Here is a 26278-nt window from a genome sequence, read left to right on the forward strand (position 1 = left end):
TGGAAATGACGAGAGCGGCTGACTTGCGGGCCGATGGGAGGTGGGGGGTGAGAGGAACCACGGATGAGAGAAGAGAGAAGGATGAGAAAGAGGCTCAAGTGGAAAAGAGGTTAGGACGAAAAAGTGAGGGGATAGAAAAAGTTGCAGGAGGGAAAAGAGTCGATCGGAGATTCAGCCTTACTAGTGTGTAGGCCTGTCAAAGACAAAGAGGGTTCAGGCAGAAGCGCCGCCGATGACGTTTGGGAGGAGAAACCAAGTGGGGGAGGGGGGAAGTTCCACGACTTCAGCTGAGTCTGTACAGTACTTTGACTAGTGACACTGCTAGTGACATCCTTCATCAGCCATTAACTCTGCCTAATGTAGGTACACATTTCTCCCATCCAATCCTACGGTGCCAGCACATCTGCACTGCCTACAACTCCAAGTTCTGCATATCCCCCTCCAAACTCAACAGGCCCATTGCCAAATAAGCTCGATCGGGTGGCTTAATCGTCACAAACCGCCGGTCATCACTATACTCCGTGGTGCTCTTGCGGTCGCGCTCAAGGATATCCAACGGCTGTTCAAAAAAAAAAAGGGTCAGCATGCTACGTACAACGTGGTCGGTCCGATTCAAAACTCGACTCCAAGTCGAGTCGACACTTACATGAGCGGCACGATCGCGGCCCGAGTCGAAGGATCGCTCATATGGCGGTCCGCGGCCATGTTTAGCGGCCACGATCCACGCCTTTTCACAGCCACTGGCGATGGCGTCCGACGTCTTCCAGCCCGTCAGCCGCGAGACGTCCCGCAGTTTGGCAATGGTCCAGCCACGCTGTGCGGGGTCCATGTACTGCACGGCGGCGAAGAAGATCGGCATCGTCATCTCCGTTAGTGACGAGCCTAGCGTTGGGCTGAGGCTGCCTGCTTCAAGGTTGTAGCGTTGTGGGTAATATATGCCACCGGTGATTCGACCTATGATCTGTGCATATTCGGTGGTAGTGGGAGCGGCCACCCCGGCGGCCATCATCATGGCCGGGGGCATAGAAGGGTGGAGTCGTTTGAGTAGAATACAGCCAGCATAGTAGAAACCCCAGATGACCGCGATCGTGTGCGTGCGGTATTGGAGTGCCGGTCCAAATGGCGTTGAAATAGACTGCGTGACGTCTGCAGGAAGTGGCTCAAAGTCACGCCCGAGGGCTTTGGCAAAGGTGTCCATGGCTACCAAGATCTCCTCCCATTCGCGTTCTGCTTCCGTGTATGTGAAATCATCACTTACCTCGTCCTCCTCGGGGGACTCTCGTTGGTCGCGACGACCATCAGCGAATCCAGATGGAAGGCGCGTTGGGCCCTGCGGTGGGACCATTCCATACATGGGAGGACCATCTGGCACAGACGGACCGGCGCGCTGGCCAGGTGATCCTCCCGATGAATTTGACGGAGGGCCAGATCCTCTAGGAGGAGCTGCGCCTGCTGAAGGTGGCCCTCCAGGAGGCCCAGGAGGCCCACCAGGAGGACCTCCTGGCGGCCCCTTCATCTTGCTAGGATCGCCACGAGAGAACCGGCCCATAAACTTAAACATCCCTGGCGTAGGCTTCCAATCCGTGCCAGAGGCTCGGATGGCGCGCAACTTGCGTTTTCGGTCGCGATAGCCAAAGTCTGTCACCCGCGCAAGCAACAGCCAAAGATGGTCGGCTGATCCATAGATGGCATCGATCCGGCCGATGCCTGCTCGTGGTGGACTCTGACACTGCATATAGTAGGGCATGCTAGAGGATGAAATCAGTAAGGTGAGAGCATAGACAAACCTGGACGAGGACGTAACCTACAATAACTTATCTCCACTGATCAAACTGTGGAATACATCTTGTTTCGTAAACCACCAGTAGAGATCGCACTGGATTCGGAAATTCTCAATATCCTTGCGTGAGAAATGTTTCCTTGGGCTATACCCATGATCATCCTCCACGCGTCCAAACTCATCAAAGTTGACTGCGCGCCCCAAGAGTGATCCGATGAGATCCTGGTCGATGCTTCCCTCTTTCTCAGCAAAGGGGTCATCTTCATTGGGATCGGGACCAAACCCATGATGATACATCATCGAGTTGGACCACCCCATCTGGCGACGCTGTTCGTTGATTATGCGCCGGTAGGCACGAAGATCTCGAGTCGTGCCGGCAAAGTCAATCTCCTTGATTAGCTGGGCAGCACCAGCAACGTGGCTGTTCCATTTGGAATGATCCGCGGATATGACTTCGTAGTATGCCAGGAGTTCGGTGGCTGCCAGTGTGCCAATCTGTTTGCGGCGTTGTGGCAGGCCGACAGCTCGGCCGATGCGTTTCAGTGCATAGTGATAATGTTTTAGAGAAACTGTGGTGGGCGCACCCTGCAAGTATGCAATGTGCAAACTGCTGATAGCGAGAATAGCCTGAAGCAATGCTGGGTTCTCCAAGGCCTTTAGTGGCAAGGTATATGTCCAAAGTCCTTGCTGGGCAGGTGGAACCGGGACTCCCAGGACAATAGAAGAGTCTGTCGGATGGCGTTCAAAGATGGACAATGATGGCCCGGTCGAGTGGATGAAGTGAGCAAAGATGCGAGCTGTCTTGGGATTATTGAGAGGACTGGATCCGAGGCTGGGATTATAGGAGGCAAGGATATTAGGCTCGTTCAGATGGGTCGTGAACGAACGAAGTTGACGATCGTCGTGGTTTGCCGAGGCCATAATCAGGCTCAACTGGTTGAAGCCTTCCGCCTGAGTCTGAACCACCATCTCTTCATCGGATTCCACGTCATAGTAGTCGTCATCTCCATCCTCAACATATGCAATCTGTGGTTGGTATTGCTGAACGTATTGTCCGGAAGGATCCAATTGAGGTACTTGGCCAGGCTGCGCCTGATACTGGAACACGGCCTCTGTTGAATAGAGGGGCTTGGGATAGATACTGTCAGCAAAGAAAGCCCTACCAGTACGCATCCTACCATGAATACAGAGCATACCTGAGGGAATAATGGGTTCTCTGGGCCTTCTTCTGCTTGAGCTCCCCCTGGAGGCAGCGGGCCAGTACCTGGTACGAACTCCTGTCCCTGCTGAACATTCGACCAATAAATGATGGGTTGCGGATGGTGTGATGTTGACTCCTGATATTGCACGGGTTCTTCGGGAGAGCTACTTTGTTGAGACTGTACTTGTGCATAATTGGATGTTTCCGAGGACGAAGGCCCTTCCGGATGTCGCAGTGGGGGCTGAACAGACCATGTTTGAGGAGGTATCTGCGTCGGCGGTGCCGGATAATAGAACTGAGGAGCAGTCGCTGGTTCCTGCCCCTCGACTGGCTGAGTTGTCTCGTATGTTTGGAAAGAATGATACCCCATCGTCGCGGGGTCAATAGGCCGTGGGGCTAACATGGGATGCTGTGCCGCGGCGGCAGCGTGCTGGGCCGGCAGAGCACCCAAGTCGTTGTATAGCGGGACTCTCATATGCTGTTTTTGCATCTGATCTGGTCCCGGTGGTGGGCCGTATGATCCGAAGAGCCCCAGAGGGTTCTTGAAGACCACTTGTCGAGCATAACCCTCGCAGATGCGCTTGGACTTGACGCAGTTGCTGCATATGGGCTTCTCTTCTCCACACTTGATTCGACGTTTTCGACATGCTATGGACCTTCGTCAATCATTTGCATCTCCCAGGATAGAAATGTCTTCTCTTTCACTGCCTACTCAAACAACCGGTTTTAACTCGTCTCTTTGGGGCTCTGCGGGGCCCGGAGTGTTTGACTGTGGGTTCTGTCGAGTGGCCGAGGTCGACAGAAGCGATCGCCGACGACCCAGGTTCATCCTCGAGATCCTGCTTCATGATGACCCTAGTTGGAAAACAGATCACGGCAATTGGGAGATGTTTATGTCCACAGACATGGTGGGGCTGAGAGGAAGAAAAGGACCGGGAGGGGCCGCGATGATTCAGGAACTTAAGGTGGAATTAAAAGGGAACAGGAGGCCGGTCTGGAATCGATGGCCAACTCGACTCCACAAGTTGGGCAAAGCTGCCGAGCCTCGCAGATCACCCGAGATCCTTGTCGTGCGACCCTTTTGTCGCATGCTAGTTTTGACTTTTTCTCCTTTTTGTGGTTTGTACGGAGTATACCTTCTGGTTAAGCGCTTGGCTCTGGAGGATCCCGGCATTCCACGGGTCACCACATCGGACTATATCGGCGCTCTCAACCCAGGCCGGGTAACACGATCTGACATGCAGAACCATACGAGATCGTGACGATAATCACCACCGGCTTGTTTGGACAGGGTCCAAAGGCTTATACGAACCACCGAGGCTGGCCATGGGCGCCAGTTTGGAACAAAGTTTTGTGCCCTGTCACAGCTGACAAGTCTCCCCAGACTGGCGCCAACTGGGCCGACCTAGGGCCCTATCAGACGACAGAAGGGTAGTGATGCATCTCAAGTGCAGATGTGACGCCACCAGTTGAATAATTAATATACAGTAGTATAAGCAATTTTAGGAGAAACGAGAATGGGGCGAAGCTTGAGTGATCCATTGATTTTCTGCAGCATCCAGTAACGTGGTCGGTAAGCGAGTGGGCCATGTAAGCGAGCGGGCCACCCAACCAGAATTTCTACACATTTATCGATATATATCAACCACAACTCCTTTATATTCATTATTCTCTATTTGGACAAGAATTCTTCTTATGCCCTATTTCACTGCAATTGCCGCATTTAGGTAAGGCCCTCGGCTTCGGTGCCGGTATACCCTGCGCTGGTGGCACTCGTGGACCTGGTATGGCCTGAAAAAAGGCATTATGAGCTTCCTCGAGCTCCATTGCTTCTCGTACACTCAGACCGTCATCGTGAGCTATCCATCTAGTTGTACGAGCACGCTTTTTCTTCTGTGTAGTATTTTCCTCGCGTAGCTGCTTATTTTCTTGCTCGAGAAAGATACCGTTTTGCATCGCGATTTGACAGCCTTTAATAAGCTGGTTTAGCGCGGCCTGCGACGGCGATGGGGGACTTTTCGAGCGTCGTTTTAGGAAAGCTTTAATTGAAGCTGCTTGCTTATAAAGCTCGTCCACGTTCGCGGGCGTATGGGGGCAAAAAGCGCTTGCTTGACTACCGCGGCTTGAGGGCGGCGTAGGCGTCCGAAGTTGAATATTGAGCTTTGATAGCACTGGTTCGGGATTAAAAGGTACTAATCCTGCTGCTCGGAAGCTATTTTGAATCGTCTCTGATTTAAATGCGTCGGTACGAGCTTGTGGATAAGCTGTGAGGAAATCAAGCTTGTCGATATGGCTAATCCCGAGCCGCATTTTCTGGCCGACTAAACCACCGTATGCGCGCTTTAAAACCGCGAAACATCCGATATCAAGCGGTTGTAAAAGATGCGAGGAATGTGCTGGCATACAGATCGGTATAATATCGTGATCCGCGCAGATTTGGTCGAATTCTGCTGTTAGATGGCTTCCGTGTCCGTCGAGGACTAAAAGTCGATATCTTCCGCGCGTACGACTATTTGTCGACGGAATAAATTGCTTTTGAAGCCAGCGAAGGCCTATTTCGTCAGACGTCCACCCGTTCGTACTAACTTCGAAGCGCCAGTCGTACGGAAGATCTTTGAACCAGGCTTGATTATATTGCTTGCCCTTAAAAATAAGCGTCGGTGGAAGTGCCCACCCCGAAGCGTTAATTGACTCGATTGCGGTTACCCACTCGCGGTTCCCTGGCTGTAAAACCGATCTCCGACCGTAGTATTCCGCTCGAGTAATCACTTTTTGATGCGCACAAAGGCCCATCGCGAACCCAGTCTCGTCAAAGTTATAGATATCGTCCGCGAGGATACCGTATTGCTGAATCGTGGTTTGTACGAGGTTAAACCACTCTTGAATAATCTTTGGATCCTCTTGTAGTGCTCGCTGGTAGTCGTATCGTCGTGAAAAGCGAGATTTAAGGTCCGGATGGCGTTGGATAAAGTTATATGCCCATTTTTCGCCGACGGTTTGGATAGAGATAGAACCACGCTTCGCGAGTAGCAAATTAGCCATTTCTCGTACATGAGCTTGTGTAGGGGCTGCTCCACGTCGATCTAGCGATAGTATCCGCTGCTGAAGTAGTTCCTCTTCGATCTCTGTTAATTTATGAGAATTTGCGCGAGATTCAGCACGGTTTGTAGTACCGCGTAGTCGACGCGTGAGCGTATTCCGGGGAACTTGAAACTGGTCTGCAGCCTTCCGAATAGAGCCGATTTCCTTGTTGTTTATAGCTTGTACAGCTAATAAGATGCGGCCCTCTTGTTGCATAGCATCCTGGCTTAACCCGGCGCGAATTGGAGGCATGGTGGTGGATAGAAGATAGATGAACGTGGTAGGACGCGAAAAAGCGGTTAGGTGGCCCGCTCGCTTACATGGCCCACTCGCTTACCGACCACGTTAGGGCTGGATGCCTGGAATATAAGGCAATAAAGTGGTAAATACTCGTAACGATTAGACTAAAATTACCAGCGGTAACAATGCGGAGATTGGAAATTTTGCGGATAACTTTTTTTTTTGGACGGAGCTTTTGACTATCGCTGCACAACGCCACGCTTCCAACGATTCCTCCCCGCATAGCAGTCGGTGGTCAACAGGCAAAGCAAAAAGAAGAAGCCTTTGAAGCTTCACCGACCACCCATCATGTTCGCCGTTCCAGGATGGTCGCTGGAGAGCTCTGCGCTCAAGCAGCAGTCTCAACCAGCGCAAGCCCAAACCGAGTCCCAGCCGACCAACGATGGCGCAACGCCCAATGGCAAGAACAAGGACAAGAAGCGCAAGCGTGATCATGTCACCTCTGGCAATGTCAACGAGATGTACCGCAAGCACATCGAGGGCGAATCTGAAAAGCCCTGGAAGAAAAAGAAGCAGGAAAAGCAGGCATCTGCTGCTGCGGCTGCTGCGGCTGCTGCTTCTCCCAAGACCGACAAAGAGGAGGTGAACAAGGTCGCCGCTGATTCTGTTCAAGAGGAGGGTCAGGGCAAGAAGAAGAAGCAGAGGAAGAACAAGAAGAACAAGGACAACGATACCCAAGAGGACAAGGCAGACGGTGCCGCACCTGCTCAATCGACCACCTCTGCGGCGAGCGCCCTTGCGGCCCCGCCAACGACAAACGCAACCCTTACCCCTCTCCAGCAGGCTATGCGCCAGAAGCTGATTTCCTCTCGATTCCGCCACCTGAACGAAACTCTGTACACCACCGACTCCTCCAAAGCCGTCGAGCTGTTCAACGCGAATCCCGAGTTGTTCGACGAGTACCACGCTGGTTTCTCCCGCCAGGTCAAGGAATCATGGCCCTCTAACCCCGTCGATGGCTATATCCAGGCCGTCCGTCGTCGTGGGGCTGTGCCTGTGCCCAAAAGAGGCAAGCCTCTCCCTAACAAGGCTCTGCCTCTGCCCCGTAGACCCAATGGAGTCTGCAGCATTGCCGATCTGGGCTGTGGTGACGCCGCACTTGCTCGCAACCTGACACCATCTGCCAAGAAGCTCAACCTGAAGCTGAACAGCTATGACCTTCAGTCCCCCGACCCTCTCATCACCAAGGCCGACATCTCTAAACTTCCCGTGGAGGACGGTTCCATGGATGTGGCCATCTTCTGTCTCAGTCTGATGGGTACCAACTGGGTCTCCTTCGTTGAGGAGGCATGGCGCGTGCTCCGCGGCGACGGAAAGGGCGAGTGCTGGGTTAGTGAAGTGAAGAGTCGCTTTGGCAAAGTCACCCGCAAGAAGTCCATGATCGGCGCACAGAAACCGCTCAGCAAGACTCAGCAGAAGAAGCAGAAGAAGAGCAAGAAGGATGACGACTCTGATATCGACGAGGCGGACATCTTTGCTGAAGATGCCCGTCCTCCTGCCGATGATGACGAGACGGATATCTCGGCATTTGTCGAGGTCTTCCGTACTCGTGGCTTCGTGTTGCGCCCGGAGTCGGTGGACAAGTCCAATAAGATGTTTGTCAAGATGGAGTTTGTGAAGCAGGGCGGCGCCCCAATCAAGGGCAAGCATGCTACTGGATTGAGTGCAACGGCTCCTGGTGGAAAGAAGCGGTTCGTAGACCGCAAGCCGGCGGCTGACAGTGGCATGAACTCTGAGCAGGAAGCCCAAGTGCTGAAGCCTTGCGTGTATAAGATTCGGTAGTCTTATTATTGCAATGGTGGTGTACTATATGGAGTTATGGACTATGTCTCTACATGGTTAGAATAGGCAAAACAAAATGACCGCATATCAACATCAGTTTCCTCGGGATAACCTTTTCTTTCCAAATCGAGCGCGGATGGTGTTCGGTATACCGTCGCCACCATGTGAGGCCCAAAATAGATTAGTAGCTCCCAATGAGGCATAATACAGTACCATCTCGGATATCGGGTCTAATGTCCTTGATATCTTCTCCTAGCACGGCTGGAACTTGTAGACCAGACCACTAGCTCAGAAAACCAGACCAAAGAAAGAAACATCTATTCTCTCAAACGACACCACGCCCAACAATTCGATAAAAGTCTACAACTTGGGTTTATTTCTCAAATACTGGATTTGCTCCCATATTTCCCTTTCCACCTTTGAAGCCGGAACAAAGCATCGTCTCACGGGAGCCGAACACTTGCTCGAAAACAACGATATCTAAACAAAGATATTGTCACCAGCACTTTCACCAGGAAGCATATCAGATTGCCAAAGCTTCTCGGAGATTGAACTTCCCTTCAAATCATTGACTATAAAAGCACCGACTCACCAACTTATCATCAACAAAGTCACTACCATCTCGATCTCAACGCCAAGCCATCCCCATTATTCTAACGACTAATACGGGAAACGACCATCCAAACTTACAATAATGGCTATCACCGAGATTGAACAATTCTGGCAAGCCTCAGCCCACGTCATGGCAGGCTGCCAATTACTCGCCCAGAGCCTCCGAGACGTGGAGAATCGAGAAGTGTTTACCGATGAATTAGATTTTCTCCTCGCAGACCTAATCGAGCTAGACGAAACCGTCTTCAAAAAGGCAGCTGAGATCCCAGCGAACAAGTGTATGGTTCGCCAGGACATTCTTCAACATCGAATCTGGCAGGTCGAAGATATCTTCCGGGGTATGCTTATTGGACAAGAGCGGACTGAGATAGCTGTATCGCTCCGACCTCTCTTTGCCCAACAGCTCGAGAGAGCGTATGATATTTTGGATGGGATTTTGGTGACATCGTCACAACGGCTTCGGCTGGAGCTTGGTCCGACTAAATATGTTCCTGTGGCGCGTATAATATGGGCTTTGAGGATTTCGGAGGGTGTGTTGGAAGTACCTTGGTGAGTGTCTCCGTCTCCTTCCTAATTAGATAATTTTGAGATTTTGCTGACAATATGACTTCTAGGTAACTACTAAAGCTATTGGCCGGAAGTAGCTTGGTGGCAGATTGGCAGGTCTTAATCGACGGACGCACATCATGTTTACGACAAATTAGAGTAGGAATAGCAGATAGCAAGGAGAAGACCGATTTAGCTGATCAAATGAATGCTGATTATTGTTCACTTAACTACATATCTCGCACGAACTCGTAATTTGCTACTATCCTCCCTATTCTCCAAATAGCCCTAATCCCCGTGAAAGAAGCTCAATCGAAGTGAGATCCACCGTATACGATTCCTGATCTTCCCCATCCATGGTATCTTCATCAAGAGGCAAGATCTGTCCGGACTGAAGATACTGCGGAGAATTTGTCATATGAGAGTCCGAATATTCTTTGCGCAAAAGTGACAAAGATACGTCCGTGGAGGGAAACCCCAACTGTGATCCCGAATACTCAAAAGCCAACTGACCAGTCGCCATCGATTCATCCATCATTCCAGAAATCTTGAAATACAACTCAGGCTCGATTTCAAGTAAATACAAGCAATCCTTCCCGGGGAACAACCTCTGCCGTCGAGTGAGGTCGGCCAGTTGTGGTTTGATGGGCGATAGAGATAATTCGAAAAGCCGGACGATTCGGTTCACCCAGGTGCTGACGTGTGAGACGTCGTAACGCAAGACATATTGTCGATTTAATTCCATATAGATACTCATAACATTCTCTTGGCGTCGACGAGTCGTCGTGTCACTGGAAAGTCGAAGGTTCAAGTTCAGCACCATCTGTGGTAGGGCTGTGTATGCAACGGCGCTGATTGGTAGATGACTAGCTGTGCCGTCGACCACGAAACGTTTCACCACGTCGTGGATGGCTGTGACTGCATCCATTAGGTCTGGCCAATCGTCTGGCCGCTGATTTCGATGTATTCGGAAGGAAATATACTGATAGAGCGCCAAGCGAGCGGATCTGTTCCATGATAGCGTGAGTAGCTGGTTAAACTAGACACCGCAAAAGAAAGTCCGAGGTCTTACTCAAAGTACAAGGCTGTTAGCTGCTTGAAGAAAGCAACGGACGAATGGCTGTCAGAATCTTCGGAGGACGGCCGTAGCATGTGTGCAGCTGCCCAATACTGAATTCGTGACTGAATGTCATCGATTGAAGCTATTTCAGTAGACTGGATTCCCTGACAATCTGGAAATGGATCCAGAGGATAAAGAGTCATTATGAGACTTGTCATTGAGGCAGCAAGTCGACACAAGCTAGTCATAATCTTGCAAAGCGTTTCTTTCGTCTCAGGGTCGTAGACGCGAGACGTTTTGATCTCATCAGATAAATCCTCCGTTAGCAATGGATCTCTTGACATGACGTCAAAATGTGCTGGGAGAATCTGGAGCGGCCTTCGCATGCCTAGAGAGATGATCCTGTCACGGATGATAAGACACCACCATAAACGCTTAAGATCAGATCTCTTGTATCTAGCTCCGGTGGGACAGCGATGGTAGAGATGAGCGTTTACAAGATGAGCATGCTGAATAGCAAGTCCAAGCCAAGTGCTGTTACTCAGGTGGTCAGTTGCCGAGCTTTGGTACGTCAGTAGGGTCAAGGCTTGAGCGATGCACAGGTGATCATCCTCGACGCCGAAATCGTAAAGAAGCTTGCCCTCGAATTAGCCTATCATTCAGCAACCAAGAGCCGCATACCTGGCAATTTCAACGTAACCATACCTTGGCACGGCGATAAAATGAATTGCGCATCTCCAAAATCGACTCGGCACCCCATTTCTTCGCATCGTCCAACGAGATATACTGATGATAAAACCTCAGTCCCAAACAGACCAACGACAGCGAAGTAATTCGATGACTTGGATATGAGAACATACACTGCAAGCAGCAAACATCATTGCTTGAAACACGAGTAGTGAGAAAGACAACTTTCCCGTCGCTTCTTGGTTGAGCATCTGCCAGAACTCCGCCTCATTTATGACTGGTAAACATGGATGGACGTATAGGAAGTAGCGCGACATTACGGCGTCAATCATCGACTCGGAAGGGACGTGTAAACTTTTCTGGGATTCCAGGAAGGATCGATCGGCTGGTTGTATGCGCTGGAGATTGGGCGCTCGTAAATAGGGATAGTAGGAGAAAGAGACATCACGATTGGGTACAGGGCGATCATAGTCTAGTGTGACATGTTAGATATGAGCTCAGGACCATTGCACATAGTCCCAATCTGCTAGTGAGATAGGCGATTCCGGGGACACATACAAGAGTTCACGCTGAGGGCGGCTTCAATAAGAGCTTCATGGCTGCCAGAGGCTGTGCTTCGGTGTCCGAAAATGTTCATACCATTGAGATCACAGATTCGCTGGGCCTCATCTTGGACCTCTGCGACCTCGCAAGCTTCATACCGTTGTGGTTCAATCTCTCGTAACGGTGTTGATGGAATGACCTCCTCCGCCAGGGAAGTATGAATCGACCCTCGCAGTTTCTTGCGAAGCTTGGGACGAGTAACACATTCCAGCCCATCCAAATGACAGTTCGTACATGGAGGTCCTTTGATGGCAAGGGTACATCTCACTTTACGTGATCGACAGTGGAGGCATGCGATCCGCGCCCGAGATGGTTGTCCATTTAGTCTTCTCGTCGCGCGTATGTCCATTGAGCGAAGCGAAGCTGGTATCCACGTGTCTTACAAATAATGATCGAGTGAAGGTAAGAGAGAATTGTGGAAATCTGTTGTCAGTAGTCGATAGCTTATTCTCCCATCCCCAGAGACAGCCCCATTCTCGCCCCGGATTTTCGACGCGCCAATTGCAAGTGTTATGATCCCCATGGCTACCCCGCACACTAGACCATGAAGCCGAATTAACCGGACCGAACGTTTAGGTTTAGTGCAACTCTTCCTCGGATAAACATATGCCAAGTGGTATTCATAATTCGGTCGGGGTGACTTCTATTCGTTTAACTATCCTTTCCACCCGGCACATCCGCTTAGGTCTTCCGTGGTTGGCCAATCATTATGGAAGACGCGCTGCTAACAAAGAATGAGATGTGTATATGTTGTCCAGTATAACGAGGGAATGTCGAAGCTGCATGGTAGAGGCGGCGATCATTTCAGACATGCCAGGGAAGTCAGTGGGTCCTGCTATAAGCTAGGAATTCCAAACATATTGAAGAAATTAACAGGTTATTTCGATAGATTCACGCCCAACCTACCTATGAATGGATATCCATTACGGCCACCTCATCTCAGGCAAGGAACCATATAACGGGCTTGGGACCTGTCTCGGGGGATTGCCACATACTGATTGGTACTATATCCCAGATTGGAATCATAGAAGGCGTAGTATGCCCATAGACAAGAAGATGAACAAAATCGTGAGGTTTATATTTCAGGGTACCTTGCTTTTGATGAAAAGATTAAGATTCCCTATCCCTGAAAGGTTGTATCGTCTACCGCCATATCAGCGAGTCTTTCATTGGTTCCCACCCAGCTGTGCCACAGCACGGCCCATCTCCTCGTCATTGTAGATGCGGAAGCCCTTCTCCTTCGTCACGCTAGCCAGCTGCACATTCTTGGCATCCAGTTTCTCCTCCATAACCTGCTTCAGTGTCTTCAGAACGAGCGTCTCGGCCTCGGCCAGCGTCAAGGAGCGGTGGTATTCGTTCTGCAGCTCGGCCTGCGCGCCTTCGCTTCCGGACCCAATAGCCTTGGCATCGTAACGGTAGAAAGTACCTGAGGGCTCGGCGTGATATCTAGATTAAGAGGTAGACGTTAGTTTAACTCATATCACGCAACTCCTGGAAGACATGTCACGTACAGCTGGGGTCCATCCTCGTCATAACCGGCAATTAGCAACGCAACACCAAACGGTCTGCTCATAACGCTCTCCTCGTCATCACCGCTCTCTCCGAATCGGAGAGCCAAATCACAAATAGCCTGTGTGGTACTCTCAACGCGCAGGGGCTCGGCGTAGTGGAAGGCATGGTTCTGGCATTCGACACGGGCGTGCTCGACCAAGTTGCGGGCATCGGCTTGCAGGCCAGACATGGCGCAACCGATGTGCTGATCAATTTCAACGATCTTCTCGACGGATGACGCTTCCAGAAGGGTAGATGTGACGCGCTTCTCGACACCGAGGATGACACCCTCCGATGTAGCAACCTATAATCCAATGTTAGATGAGCGGGCCCTGGGATTCATTCGCCGCGGGACGGAGGTTGCGAAACCCGGTTTGGACCACAATTCTCCATCTGGCCATTGTGATAGATTGCCCGGGGGTTTCGTGGAGAGGGCAGAACATACACCGATCGCTGTGGAGCCTAGCTTGATAGCTTCGAGAGAGTATTCGACCTGGAACAGACGACCTTCCGGGGAGAAGGTGCTATCGGAGTATGATCGTGAGCAAGACCGCTTGAATTTGGGCCTAACACGTTAAAGATGAGGATGCGTACTTGATTCCACGGTCTATCCGCAGCTGTTAGCAATGCCGCCGTGTAGTGAGACGTGACGGGAGCTTACCATATTCCGATCGAGCAATGAACATGTTGGGCGGTCCGAAACAAGGCGGTAACTTGGAGATTCAGAAGGTGAAAAGAATGATCTTAGAAAGAAAGTATAGGACCGGGGTGATGAGGCGGAGGAGCTGGATAGAACCGGAGACAGGAGGATGAGGATAGGGAGCTCTCAAGGCGGGAAGCTCTCAGTTACGCAAGTTGCGTGAGTGCCTGGCCGTGGTGGCCTCAGGCGGTGAGGCAGCCACTTGCCATGCTGCCCAAAGGCACGGGTGGAGTTTCTGACGGTTTGTTTAGATACACTCCGATTGCGCCTCGTTCCGGTAGATGTTCTTTTTTCTATGAAACACGACTTCTCAATATCAGACACCTCCGTCTGCGCTACATGACATTGCCCCGCTATACCAGGGATTATGTCCGTCAATGACCGCCGCGCTAGCTATATGAGCGCTCCGCGACCCCGCGTCGTCTCCAATCGCGTCGATGCCGATAGGCCCAGTCGCGGCGCCGCATCGCCGCAGCAGCCAGACAACATGGATTCTTTACGGACAAGCACATCGAGTCAGAAGCAGAGATTGCCCCGAGATCAGAAAAACATGACCGAAAAACGTACGGAGCGGACTGTGATCACAACAAGGGAAAAGGCGGTGCGGAGGAACCCTATCAAGGAGTCCAGCGCTTCTAATCGCGGAGAATGGGACAAGTCAAGGACCAAGAAGACAAAGACGGCCGATGGGATGAGCCCGGTTGGGAATAGGAGGGAACAGGATGCGCCTGCTGGTTCGTGTCCAACGCCAATATGCGCATTAATGGCGCATTCTGTCCGTGTTTTGATACTGCCGTGTACTAACTTACTACTCTGGTCTACAGCACCATGGGATCCCCATGCCTCCCTGATTCCTCATTCGACTGCTCCTCTCGCCTGTCGTGTATCTGTTCCTCCGTTGGCGTCGACCGCTCCTCAATCGCTCGCTCCCCGACCATTTCGAGAGCTTTCACCCGATGCTCAGGAAGCTGCCATTTTGGAAGACCTTTTGTTCGTGTTTATGGGCTTCGAGGGCCAGTACATCCATTACCACAGTACCTATGACCCCTCTGTTGAAAAGGACCGCTTGACGGGTCCCGTATTCCAACTGGCGGGAGGCTTAGACCCGACATTGCGCGACCTCACCCAGTCTATGCTCAAGATGGCAACGCATTACAGCGCTATGGAGGCGTTTGTGGAAGTCCAGAGTCGTGCCGAGTATGGAGCCGTATGCCATGCACTCTGCGCATCCATTCGGAAGATCCTCAAGGACTACTTGATCCTTATCGCTCAGCTGGAAGGACAACAACTGAACAACCCTTCCTTTACCCTGCATCAACTTCACCTCCATACGATGCCAACCAGTCAATGTTTTACTCAGTTGTATTCGATAGGTCAAGAGCTCCTGCGACGCAACGGACTTTTGGATTCAGATGAACTTGACGAAACGATCGACGACTTTGACGACGTTGATAATATTCTTGAACAACTCAAGGAAGGAGGCGATCTTGTACCGGGCTCCAGCAGGAAGGTTTGTAAAGGAGGCAATGTCTTAAGACTCCTAACGGAGCGCCTTGCGACCTTTTCGGGCGACCCGACGACCAAGACACTTATTCAGACTCTATTGCGTGACGCCAGTCGACCATACATGAACATGTTGAACGAATGGTTACACCACGGTGGCATCAGAGACCCCCACGCAGAGTTCCTCGTCAAGGAGCAAAAGTGGATCAAGCGGGAAAAGCTCGAGGAAGACTACACGGATGAATACTGGGAAAAGCGCTATACAATTCGCGACGATGAGGTTCCCCCACAGCTCGAGGGTGTCAAGGATAGAGTTCTTCTAGCCGGCAAATACCTTAACGTGGTACGAGAATGTGGTGGCGTTGATGTCAGCAAAGCTGTCAAAGATGTTCCCAAAACGCTTGATGATCCGCGTTTCCTGGAAAACGTCAATGCTGCTTATACCTACGCCAACGCCTCTCTTTTGAACCTACTTCTCACGAAAAACTCTCTCACAACCCGATTCCGCTCGCTCAAGCACTACTTCTTCCTCGATCGATCCGACTTCTTCTCCTACTTCCTTGAACTAGGTGCATCTGAGTTGCGCAAGAATGTGAATGTTGTCAATGAGGGCAAGCTTCAGTCACTGTTGGATCTTGTACTCCGTCAGCCTGGCAGCATTGCTGCACAGGATCCATTCAAGGAGGATGTCAAGGTTCGGATGAACAAGGTTGGCCTTACAAAATGGTTGATGCAAGTGGTCAGTGTCTCGGGCATTGATCAGGACCATCCGGAAGCCGCATTTGAAAAGCAGGCGACTTCTGCGCAGAGCACCGACGACGACAACAGCATTACTGGGTTCAGTGGACTGGAGCTGGATTATTCGGTGCCATTCCCACTTTCCCTCGTCATCAGTCGTAAGACTGTGCTGCGATACCAATTAATCTTCCGCCATCTGCTGTCCTTGCGACACGTGGAGACATTGCTAGTCACGTCATGGGCAGATCAGAACAAGGTGGCCAGTTGGCGACACAAGCCGTCAGATCGAAGACTTGAACTGTGGAAGCGACGCGCATGGAACTTGCGGGCCAAGATGCTTATATTTGTTCAACATCTGTTGTATTTCTGTACCGCGGAGGTTATTGAACCTAACTGGGTGGCATTGATGGACCGTGTGAATGGCGCCGATGCCAATGGGTCCGAGGTGACCGTGAATGGGTCAAAACAAGTCAACCGGACTGTTGATGAGCTGATGCAGGACCATGTGGACTTTTTAGATACTTGCCTGAAGGAATGCATGCTGACTCAGGCTAAGTTATTGAAGGTATATTGAATTAGCTCCAGGTGTTGAACAAGAGCAATGCTGACTCCCGCGCCTTCTCAGATCCATTCCAAGCTCATTACTTGTTGTACTATGTTTGGCCAATGGACAGCCTCGTCGCTTTCGCGGGCTCTGAGTTCAGCAGATCCTGATTTGGCAGGGGACAAAGCTGGAGGACTGGACGCTCGCCCCTATGATCCATCCCGAATTGTGAAGCTTGAAGAGACTCTCAAGCGGTATGAGGATCATTTCAACCGCCATTTGCGGATTCTGATGGACAGGTTGGTGGTTTTCCTACATTCGTATACAATGCACAATATGCTAACATGAAATTAGTCTCAATTACTTTGCCGCAACTGAAAGTGTGGTGTTGTTGAAATTAGCACACTCTCTTAGCTCCATCAGCAAAGAAGACTGAAGAATGACAATGGCCATTGTCTCAATTGTGTCAGACATCTCAGACATCACAGCCACCCCATGGGGCTGATCCACTTCCTGGAGGGGCCAAATATCATCAGCCTGGCACGCCCAAGTTCTTTTCCCGATCAAAATACTAGTCAACCCCTGAAGAAGACTTCATCTCCGAAACGGAAGGAGTGCACACAGTCTCTTAAGCGACTGCGACGATTGCGCGAGGAATTCCAGGGTCTCGTCACATCACACAAGCATCACACCATCGGACTTTCTGTTGGAGTGGGGCCAACGGTGGATCTCGGAGAGACATCGAGAAGCGATAAGATAGAGAGAAGCTTCAAGCTGGATGCGGGCAGAACGCTGTCCCGAAATGATTTTGTATGAAGTATAGATAGTTGTGCACAGTCTGCGTGTGAAGATACCAGAGAATTCAAGAAGAGCTTCACAAAGTCTACAGAAAAAAAATACTTGTAGAATGTAGAATGTCCAAGATCCAATCGGGAGAGACTAGCGGGTTTCTTCCGAGGGGAACAGAAGCTTGGACGCTCACCTCAGCCCCGTCGGCCCCGAGAGCCTTCTTTTTTTTATTTAACTTCCCCATCTGATGAACCTGACTTGACTCTCAAATTCCCCTTTCACCTCTCAACCCCCTAGGACCCTGGTCCCCCCCATCCCAGACAAAATCCACGAGAATGTCACTCGAAACCCTCACAAACGCGCTACGACACATCCGCCTCCCCCACTCCCAACAAGAACGACTAAACCTCGCCCTCGGCACGGCCGCCGTAATAGGCAGCGCAATTCTCCTACCTGCCGCGTATCGCGACTACCGCATCTTCAAGAGCTATGGTCCCGGCGGGGTCCCGAATAACTTGCTGGGGTGGATGACGGTGCGCGCGCTGTTTCAGCCGTTTGGGAGCGAGATGTTTAGCACGGAGATCTATTTGCGCCGGATTGATGCGGCCGAGGGTCATGGGAGGGGTGACGAGGGGTATTTGACACTATCGAGTGAACGGTTGGAATCGAGGAAGGAGGAGGGGAGACCCGAGATTGGACCACATGTTGTGCCGCAGCGACAGTTGACGCAGATTCCCGACGAGGATGTTATGGAGGTTCGTCTAGATGAGACTGTGTCGCGTGACGATGGGAACACGGCGAATACTAACTTGGGCTCCCTTTGCAGAAATTCGACTCAAAATTTACCTCGTTCGGTTTGCGCAATCACCATCTAGTCAAATTCCAGCAGTCCAATCTTGAAGGACATGCAGATGCGCTGTTCTTGGCCGATCACCTCCCCATCACGGATCTGGCGACGACGATGCAGGGTGAAATTACGCATATACACAGTGGAAGTGATTACTCGCTTCACGTGGTTTTGGCACCGGCAGATTGTAAGTCGCAAAGCTACGGCCCTTATACCACGCCACGCTTTATTAGCAGCACCTATTCTATTTCTCATCCACTAACCTTGACCAGGCAAGAAAGTCATTGATGCAGGCTGGGGTCAGCGCCATGCTTTCTCCGGTACATCCGCCATGACATTCCTCAGTCTGGGTACTATACCCGACATTCCCTCTGAATATCTCCTGATCTATGCGCCGCGCAACGATGCCGAAATCGAGATTGTGATGGAGATTATTTCAGCCGCTGTCAAGTTTATGACGGGACGGGAGGACGTTCGGTAAGCTGGGATTTTTTGATATAAAAAATCTGTATATATCTGTCTCCGCGGGGATATGGTGTTGGTTCTTTGCTCTGGCGGTGTCTTCTTTCTCGGCTTATTTTATACCCCCCGCTCGATGAATGCGACGTTTTGAGATTATTAAAATGTATAATTTTTTGGAGATTCATGGCAATTCAGCCATGATAATCTATCTAGCTTCTCCCTGTCCTTGACTTGTGAGAAGGACTTTGTCTTGGGAGGATACCCTGTTACCTTCACCACCTCCAGTTTCCATGTACTACCTTTATTTCTGAACCATGAAGAACGACAGGCTCCAACCCCTCCTGGCTAGCTATGCAGTAAAACTTATGTACCGTCTGCACTCTGCCAGTTTTTGGTCTTTGGTAAGTAACGTTCTCTTCTTGCTCGCATGACCTAGTCGCCCATTGTTCGAAATGCTCCCGAGTAGCAGGGATAGTTGCACCGTATATAAATATCTGTATTCAAAATGGGCACAAGCTGTCGAGCATATCCAAGCCTTGTAATACTCCAAGCTATCTTGTCATGCCAAAAATGAGGCATAAACTCTTCCCATTGATAATCACTCTTATAAACGCAACGACAGATCACACAGTCACAATTCTTAAAGCTACCTATCTGAAAGATTTTTTCGACTTAACCAGTGTTAAACCTATTACTGCGTGTGGGTATACTTGCTGAGGGTTTTTGAGAGGCTCTCCACAGTGATTGCGGAAATTGCCCGCTAGCAATATACGAAGTGGTCCTTGCCTGCGTCACATGATGAACTTTAACTAAAGACGGTGTATTAGTAGGATGGTGGATTTTGATATTCGAAAGGACTCGTTTAATGGAGGAGGTCAGGATTGAAGCAATGGAATGCTGTATTTCTGGAGAGGCTCCGGAGATTGCAAATAGGATGCAACATGGCACATTCTCACCGCTAAGTCAATGTATTTTCTTGGAATTTTGCATCAAGTTGGGATCAAGTAGTTTCCAGAAATGTCGATAGCAATGGCTTTGTGGAATGATCGGACTAGGCCCGCAGGAGGACTACTAGATGTAATTAGAAGTTTCCCGCTTATATACTCTGGATAAAACTATTATTATTAGATATATTCACTATCAAGCCTATGTCTAAGTTGACGTGAAGGTGTTCAAGGCCTATCTAGATACCGAGTTGTGTCGTAATTGATGGAAATGAGCTATATAAATTCCTGCTCTTTCCCACCAAAGGGGGCATAAAACGGCGAATTGTTTTGGAGGTCTCAGTTTTTCAGGTCAAGTCACCTTGTATATGACCTTCAACTGAGATATATCTCAATATCAAGATGTAATGCTACTAGTTCAACTCAATCGCTGCGGCTCTCTGGGAGAAGATTCCATAGACTATTACCTAGTATTTCGACCAAGCGCTTGGGTTCCCATTGCCTTCTAATGAAATAGTAGAGACGTGGCTGGCTATAGGCTTAAAACTTGAGGTCAGCACCCTTAAGTAACCTGAAGCCAATAACGCGGGTTATTTATCCAATGCAGTGCCCAGCACTGAATTGAATATCTTTAGCGGGATCCAGTTTGAGAAGTAAATGCTTCTTTGAGCCTAGGTATAACTATTGCTCGATCTATATTTAAAAGGCTGGAACCCCCGCAGGAATGGATCGTTTCTAACAGAACAAGCTCGCGCGACTCGTATTCCCAGCCATCAGTGATAGATACAAAGAAAGACAAGAAAATTATTCCGTGTGCGATCAGCTCAAATTACGACCAACTTCCTGATGTATACAAACTCCAATACCCTTATCCCAGCCACACGAGGAAGGCATGTCTAGCCCCAGCCGAAGTAACACAACAGCCTCTCACGGACCGCCGGGCTAATTTCTTTTTTAACAAAGCCTTCGTAATGATATCCACCATTGCTAAACTTAAGATTATGTATAGTACTTAGGGTAAACCTCCAGAATTCATAATTGGTGAGGTAACCACGACCAAGGGGAGAAAAACCACCATCGGAATAGCTAGTTATAAGTATGTACCAAGAGTGCGACAGCCTCACTTCATGCTTGACAAATCAGTTCGACTACCAGACCGCGCTCTATCGCAGGCGATATTACCGAGAACGAATTATTCATTTAATGATGAGGGGCATCCCTCCGTCCGGAGAGGGAAGTAACTGCTAAAAGCGGATTTGCAAGGAAGTGAGTGGGCTTGGGGCTGGCGACCCGACAGAATGGTACGCTAAATACATTTGGCCTTTTTATTCTTTTTTTTTCCCTATCTGGTAGTAGATTTTGCTATTCATTTTTTGTTTTTCTGATTATCATGTAACTTGTAACATGCTTTTCTTCTTCTTGATACCGGTAGTTCGCCCATCAGTGGCGCTAATGAGTTAATTCTATAGTTTGAAGCGCTTGAGGGGCCATGGCCGAGTCGCTAGATGGGGGCAATGAAAAGGCAAAGGCCAAGGCAAACGACCAGATGGTGGCTGAATGGGCGAGTCTCTTAAGTTGAGACGATGTGTTGATTATTGAGTGCTGGCGGAGGTTTGTACGGGCCGATCGTCTCGTTCGTTCCGGTTTCTGCCCCTGCTTAATTCCCAGGACTTTGGGTTGAGGAAATCACCGAAGTCTGTGGTCTACTAGGGCGAACATACGCATAGGTTTGATTACTTATTAGCGGCTGAAGGCTAAGATAGAGACCGAGTTATTATTCCAAATCTTTCGCGTTAACGGATCATTAGACTCTAACCATCTGTAGCCGTGGCTCTCCCTCCTTAAAGAGCCATTTGGCTTGTTTGTGGCTACCCTAGGATATCATTTCCTGATACTTACTACTCCTGTTTGACCACCACCAGGAAAGAAATCACATATAGACATCATTAATAAATGAATCCGAGAGAGTCTATAATCAATACCACCATGGGGCCACTCATAGGCTCATCGTTAGTAAAAAACTCACTTGCTTACTTGGTAAATAGTTACTCCCATGCTAATCCGCATTTTGGCATAGTCCCAAAGACCGTGCGCCGACGACACTAACGGGCCCAGCCGCCCCCTCGCTCCCCGATAAAAAGGCCTGTCTTCCCGAGAATTGAACCATGGCTCTGGGATTTCCCTTACCAACGGTTGTTCAACCCCTCGGTACTGTACGGACTAAGAGTACATCCTTACTTGCATTTCATGCATGGACATGTCCGAAGTATAGGGTACATACTCGAGACGAGACTAAAACAGCGAGATTGCCTCTTCCCCCCCTGTCGTACGCCGCGAGACCCGGTGCATTGGATGCTCGTTCTTCGGGAACGCGGCGCGGTCCCTCTTTGGGTCCATGGTGCATGAACATGGGTTACGACTGCAAGGCATCCAGCTAGTATGACCCGAAAAAGCGCACCACAGGGCCACAGGGCATGATTTGCCAAGTCGTGGGGGCTAGGGGCCCTTTTTTACGTTGACATGACAGACACTATACGTTGTAACGACTTTGAAGCATTTTGAACCTTAAGCCCCATGGCTAGGGCCAGATCATCATTTTTCTCCATAAAGACGGAAGACTATCTACTGTTGCAACGTTAGATGTAATACTTGACAATTTTGACTCCTATCACGGCTGTCTTTTCCACTAGGCGGTTATTCATGGCGAAGGCCTTCTTCGTCTTTCCGCCGAGATGGTTTCAAGGTGTTGTTTCATTTATTGTTTGGGGGATCCGGAGAATTGCCCGGATCTATTCGTGCATTGATCCCCTAGAGGCCACGCATGGACACAGGCGAAAACGATAATTGATCAGCTCATCTGAAAAGTACAACGTGAGTTTTGTAAATTCCCGAGGGACTGGGTAGAGGTGGACACCCGCCCACCCCAGAAGGAAGGCAAAAGAATCCACAATCCACAAGCCACACTTTCAAGACGGCCAGCAAGAATTTCGTATGGAATCATTTTCCGCTCAGTCCTTAGTGTGAGTTTCAGCAGGGCCATCTCTTTTTTTTCCCATGGTGTTCTTAGTATAACTAGTCCTATGATCCCAAAAGAACTCCGTGGAAGCATGATCTATGAGGGTACTTTTGTCTTGCTCAGATCGGAAGGACACAATTTGGATAGGTATCCCTGTAGCACATCTGCAAAAGTAACGAGTTAGCCCATCCCGTATTGATTCTATTCTGAGTCCTCCCCAGAGGCCCCGCAAGACAAGCGGTGAAGAGGGCGAAAGGAAGAGGATTCAATAATAGGTGAAATAACACCAAGTCCACCAGAGAATCCCGAGTCCCGAGGGAACGGAGCCCAACGAGGATGCTGCTGATCGTGGACCGGGTCTGAGGGCCATCCAACCCCACTCGGCTGTGGTTGGAGGGGGATCAAGTCTGCCATCGTGGCCAGCAGACTCTCAGGACCCAGCTGAACAAGCCACCTTGGCACCGAATTACTGGATGCATATTGGCGGCCGGGCGGGATGGAGTCACTCCGACGTGTGCGATGATGGCATTGGAAATCTGTCACCGGGGCGCTGGTCCAATTGCTGCTTTTTTCGGCTGACTGACAGCGGGAGCTGGCGAAGATCCATTTCCGCGCCCTTGGAATTCTGCAATGCAGGGCTTTTTTTTTGGCTGGGGTTTGAGTCGCCGCAAGGGTCGGGTTAAATTCCAATTGTCACTCTGCTGGATATCTAATCTTCCCTTTTCTTTTCCCCTTTTTTTTTTTTTTGGTTCCACGCCTCCGTCCACCTTGTGTTGTAACTTGTTCGTTTCGCCCAATAATCTGGCTCGGCGACTCCGACCAGGCAGAGGTACCATGGAATATTAGGAGTAATTGTAGTATTTCCCTGTGTCCATGTGACTCTTTGATGGGGTTTCGGCTTTGTGGATTTTCATGAGTGTCTCCATCGTCTTCTTGGCTGTCATGGTCTTACTCATGGGCGCTTTTTTTGGTGATTAGAGCATCAACCATGGTAGTACAACGCATCCACGTTGTATGGAAGGCGAATGGAATCAACGGAATTGATTTGATTTTCCATAGACTCGCGCTTCAGCCGCTGGACGTCATCGCAGCCACAGGTAGCGGCACAGGAAGGAAAGGCTGAATTTCGCTCGATCCACCCTGTCGGGCGCTCTGGGACCCCGGGGGGCCATAAGTAGTAGGTCATATGCGACAGCCCGAACTGTGCATTAGCTCATGGCAACGCCGCCTGGAGTCAAGGTTTGCTAGACTGGCCTTAAGCAACAGAGCGGGAACGAGTCTATCCTGATACTTGGTATTTTGGCGTGCTGCCATTGTGTTCGTGAACCATTCTTCGGTTACTGAACCGACCCGCTCTTGCTTCCCTCTTAACATCCTTGGTTGGATGTACATTACAACCCCCTTTGTCGTAGCGGAAAAGGAGATTCTTCATGCATGTCCCAACTGAGTAATGGTTCACCCCCGTCAAGGTTAAGATCCGACCCTATTGGCGAGATTGCTCGGGACCACAGACAGGGCCGTTTCGGAGGAGACTAGAAGGCCGTGTTGATCGTATCCATCCGTTCTTCGGTGCATGATAGGGACCCATTCACGAGGAACAGGCCCTGGTATTCAGTCTATCCTGTGATACGACAGAAGTACCTGACATCTGAAGAAAAGCATTGTTTCAAAGAGTTTGGTCACCCTGGTGTGGTCGAACTGGGGCGGATCCGGCTTGCCCAGCCCAGCCTTTGGGGTACAGTTTAGTACGCACCTGGTATAACGGGGTCCCTCATACAAGCCCTTGACGAGCGCCCACGAAGAGTGAATGGTCCTCGAGCCGCCATAGATCCGAAACAGTGCTGTTGCCGCCGAGAATCCTGTTCCCTTCCTCTAACAGCACCCGATCGCTTCCATGAAAATTGAACCACTTGAATTTTCTCCTCCCCTCCGTCTGGTACTATAAGTTGATGTACACCCCTTAAGCCGGAGAATTTAGCCCCGCCTTTTGCAAAAAAAAACGGGCCAAAGGCATTCCGATATACCAGCTGAGATTACCTTTTTCGTCCACCACATTTGAAACAGGGGCCAAGGCGACCATGATGTACTGAGATGTTAATCCCTTTTGCTGTTCACCATGGAAAGGTACAAAATCGCTAACTAGGCGTTTTTTGCTCTTCAAGGAACCCGGATTCGCAAACGGTAGAGCTAGACCGGGAGTTCCTCGATACTGTCATCGTCCATGGCCGCGAGTACCAGAAATACTCGATTGACAACCGCATATATTTCGTCCCAATCGATGAGGTAGGGGAAGAGCCAGTCTCTTCATCATTTCAGATAACTGCTCACAGACCAAACTAGGAGGAGGCGCAGCGTCTCGACCACCAGCAACGAGTTTTTCAAAGGATTTTTGATGACCGACTGATCTTCCCACCCATTCATCGGCTGCGACGGGTACTGGACTGTGGCCATGGGGCCGCATCGTGGGCGATAGAGGTTGCTGAGCAGCATCCGAGTTGCGAGGTGAGATGCCATCCTGTCCAAATTCAATGGTTTTCTAACAGTTGTTGGTCAAGGTCATTGGCGTAGATATTGCCCCGCACATGAGCCCAGACGATGTGCCTAATAATTTGTGGCTCCAGGTGAGTAAACCATCTCTTTCCTCCTTTCAAACTCTCCAACAACACGTTGAGAGGGGTATGACCAACGCCCGACGCAGGTCACGCTTTTCATCACCATCATCTCTTCGATGAGGCCCGTCGCCGAAATTGCCGCTGGCACCGAGACGCGTGTTGCTGGACGAGCGGTCGCTAACATAGCACTCTGTAGGTCGATGACTTGAACCGACGGTTCACATTCCCAGCAAACCACTTCGACCTCGTTCATTCTCGACTCCTTGCGACCGGTATTCACCGTTCACGATGGCCATCATACATCCGCGACATCGTCAGGTGCGAGAGTTTCCCCAAAAACCCCGATCACGCCAATAGCATACCCCCTTAGGAAGGAATTCCCAGTTCCAGTGGCTAACGTCCACTCCGAAGGGTGCTGAGACCAGGAGGATGGGTCCAAATGACTGAAATATACTTCAATGTGCAATCGGACAACGGTTCCATCACTGATCAACATGCTTTGCGAAGATGGAGCACTCAATACATGCGTGCATTAGAGGACCGGAAAGACCTTCGAATCGGATCCAGGCTACGCAACTTTTTCGATGAAGCAGGGTTGGTGGAGGTTGACACGAAGATGATCCCTCTCCCTCTGTCGGCATGGTCAAGTGGTAAATTCTTGGTGAATTGCTGATCGAGATTTGGACATCAATGCTGACGCCGATATAGATCCCAGGATGCGGGATATCGGCCGATATAACAGTGGAAATATCCAACAACTCCTGCGGTCGTTGGCATTATACCCTCTCACCCAGCGTTTGCACATGTCGACAGAAAGCTTTGACAGATTGGTGGAGCAAGCGCGGGATGAGGCCAGGAATCACTCGCTGAAGGCATACTTCCCACTGTAGGAATGGCCCCAACAAAATGACCCCGCGACA

The 26278-nt window shown here is 50.2% G+C and overlaps 8 protein-coding genes across 8 annotated transcripts; 5 read left to right on the forward strand and 3 right to left on the reverse strand.

The window, feature by feature from the left end:
- Positions 1-412: 412 nt before the first annotated feature.
- N7496_009361 (uncharacterized protein) lies at positions 413-3829 on the reverse strand (the record flags this gene model as incomplete). Its single annotated transcript, XM_056702275.1, has 5 exons — positions 413-559; positions 647-1748; positions 1809-2908; positions 2977-3629; positions 3694-3829. The coding sequence occupies 5 exons, from the start codon at positions 3827-3829 to the stop codon at positions 413-415; spliced, it is 3138 nt and encodes a 1045-aa protein (XP_056551275.1).
- Positions 3830-6650: 2821 nt separating this feature from the next.
- N7496_009362 (25S rRNA (adenine645-N1)-methyltransferase) lies at positions 6651-8144 on the forward strand (the record flags this gene model as incomplete). Its single annotated transcript, XM_056702276.1, has 1 exon — positions 6651-8144. One exon carries the CDS (start codon positions 6651-6653, stop codon positions 8142-8144), a length of 1494 nt encoding a protein of 497 aa, XP_056551276.1.
- Positions 8145-8838: 694 nt separating this feature from the next.
- N7496_009363 (uncharacterized protein) lies at positions 8839-9374 on the forward strand (the record flags this gene model as incomplete). The annotated part of the gene is made up of 2 exons (XM_056702277.1): positions 8839-9305; positions 9371-9374. The coding sequence occupies 2 exons, from the start codon at positions 8839-8841 to the stop codon at positions 9372-9374; spliced, it is 471 nt and encodes a 156-aa protein (XP_056551277.1).
- A 199-nt stretch (positions 9375-9573) lies between these two features.
- Positions 9574-12001, reverse strand: N7496_009364 (Zn(II)2Cys6 transcription factor; the record flags this gene model as incomplete). Its single annotated transcript, XM_056702278.1, has 5 exons — positions 9574-10309; positions 10375-10997; positions 11068-11148; positions 11223-11521; positions 11608-12001. The coding sequence occupies 5 exons, from the start codon at positions 11999-12001 to the stop codon at positions 9574-9576; spliced, it is 2133 nt and encodes a 710-aa protein (XP_056551278.1).
- Positions 12002-12818: 817 nt separating this feature from the next.
- pup2 (proteasome core particle subunit alpha 5) lies at positions 12819-13889 on the reverse strand (the record flags this gene model as incomplete). Its single annotated transcript, XM_056702279.1, has 5 exons — positions 12819-13098; positions 13164-13507; positions 13649-13727; positions 13798-13810; positions 13865-13889. The coding sequence occupies 5 exons, from the start codon at positions 13887-13889 to the stop codon at positions 12819-12821; spliced, it is 741 nt and encodes a 246-aa protein (XP_056551279.1).
- Positions 13890-14270: 381 nt separating this feature from the next.
- Positions 14271-17124, forward strand: N7496_009366 (gamma-tubulin-complex subunit SPC97; the record flags this gene model as incomplete). The annotated part of the gene is made up of 4 exons (XM_056702280.1): positions 14271-14637; positions 14728-16709; positions 16770-16987; positions 17043-17124. 4 exons carry the CDS (start codon positions 14271-14273, stop codon positions 17122-17124), a joined length of 2649 nt encoding a protein of 882 aa, XP_056551280.1.
- Positions 17125-17812: 688 nt separating this feature from the next.
- N7496_009367 (uncharacterized protein) lies at positions 17813-18805 on the forward strand (the record flags this gene model as incomplete). Its single annotated transcript, XM_056702281.1, has 3 exons — positions 17813-18232; positions 18304-18511; positions 18597-18805. 3 exons carry the CDS (start codon positions 17813-17815, stop codon positions 18803-18805), a joined length of 837 nt encoding a protein of 278 aa, XP_056551281.1.
- Positions 18806-24909: 6104 nt separating this feature from the next.
- On the forward strand, positions 24910-26248 carry N7496_009368 (class I SAM-dependent methyltransferase; the record flags this gene model as incomplete). Its single annotated transcript, XM_056702282.1, has 6 exons — positions 24910-25029; positions 25087-25248; positions 25302-25367; positions 25555-25676; positions 25770-26008; positions 26067-26248. Coding segments are annotated over 6 exons (891 nt in total), but the record flags the coding sequence as incomplete, so codon positions are not given.
- Between the last annotated feature and the right edge of the window lie 30 nt (positions 26249-26278).

This window comes from Penicillium cataractarum (genome assembly GCF_028827025.1).
Source record: "Penicillium cataractarum strain IBT 29864 chromosome Unknown utg000008l, whole genome shotgun sequence".
Lineage (NCBI taxonomy): Eukaryota > Fungi > Ascomycota > Eurotiomycetes > Eurotiales > Aspergillaceae > Penicillium > Penicillium cataractarum.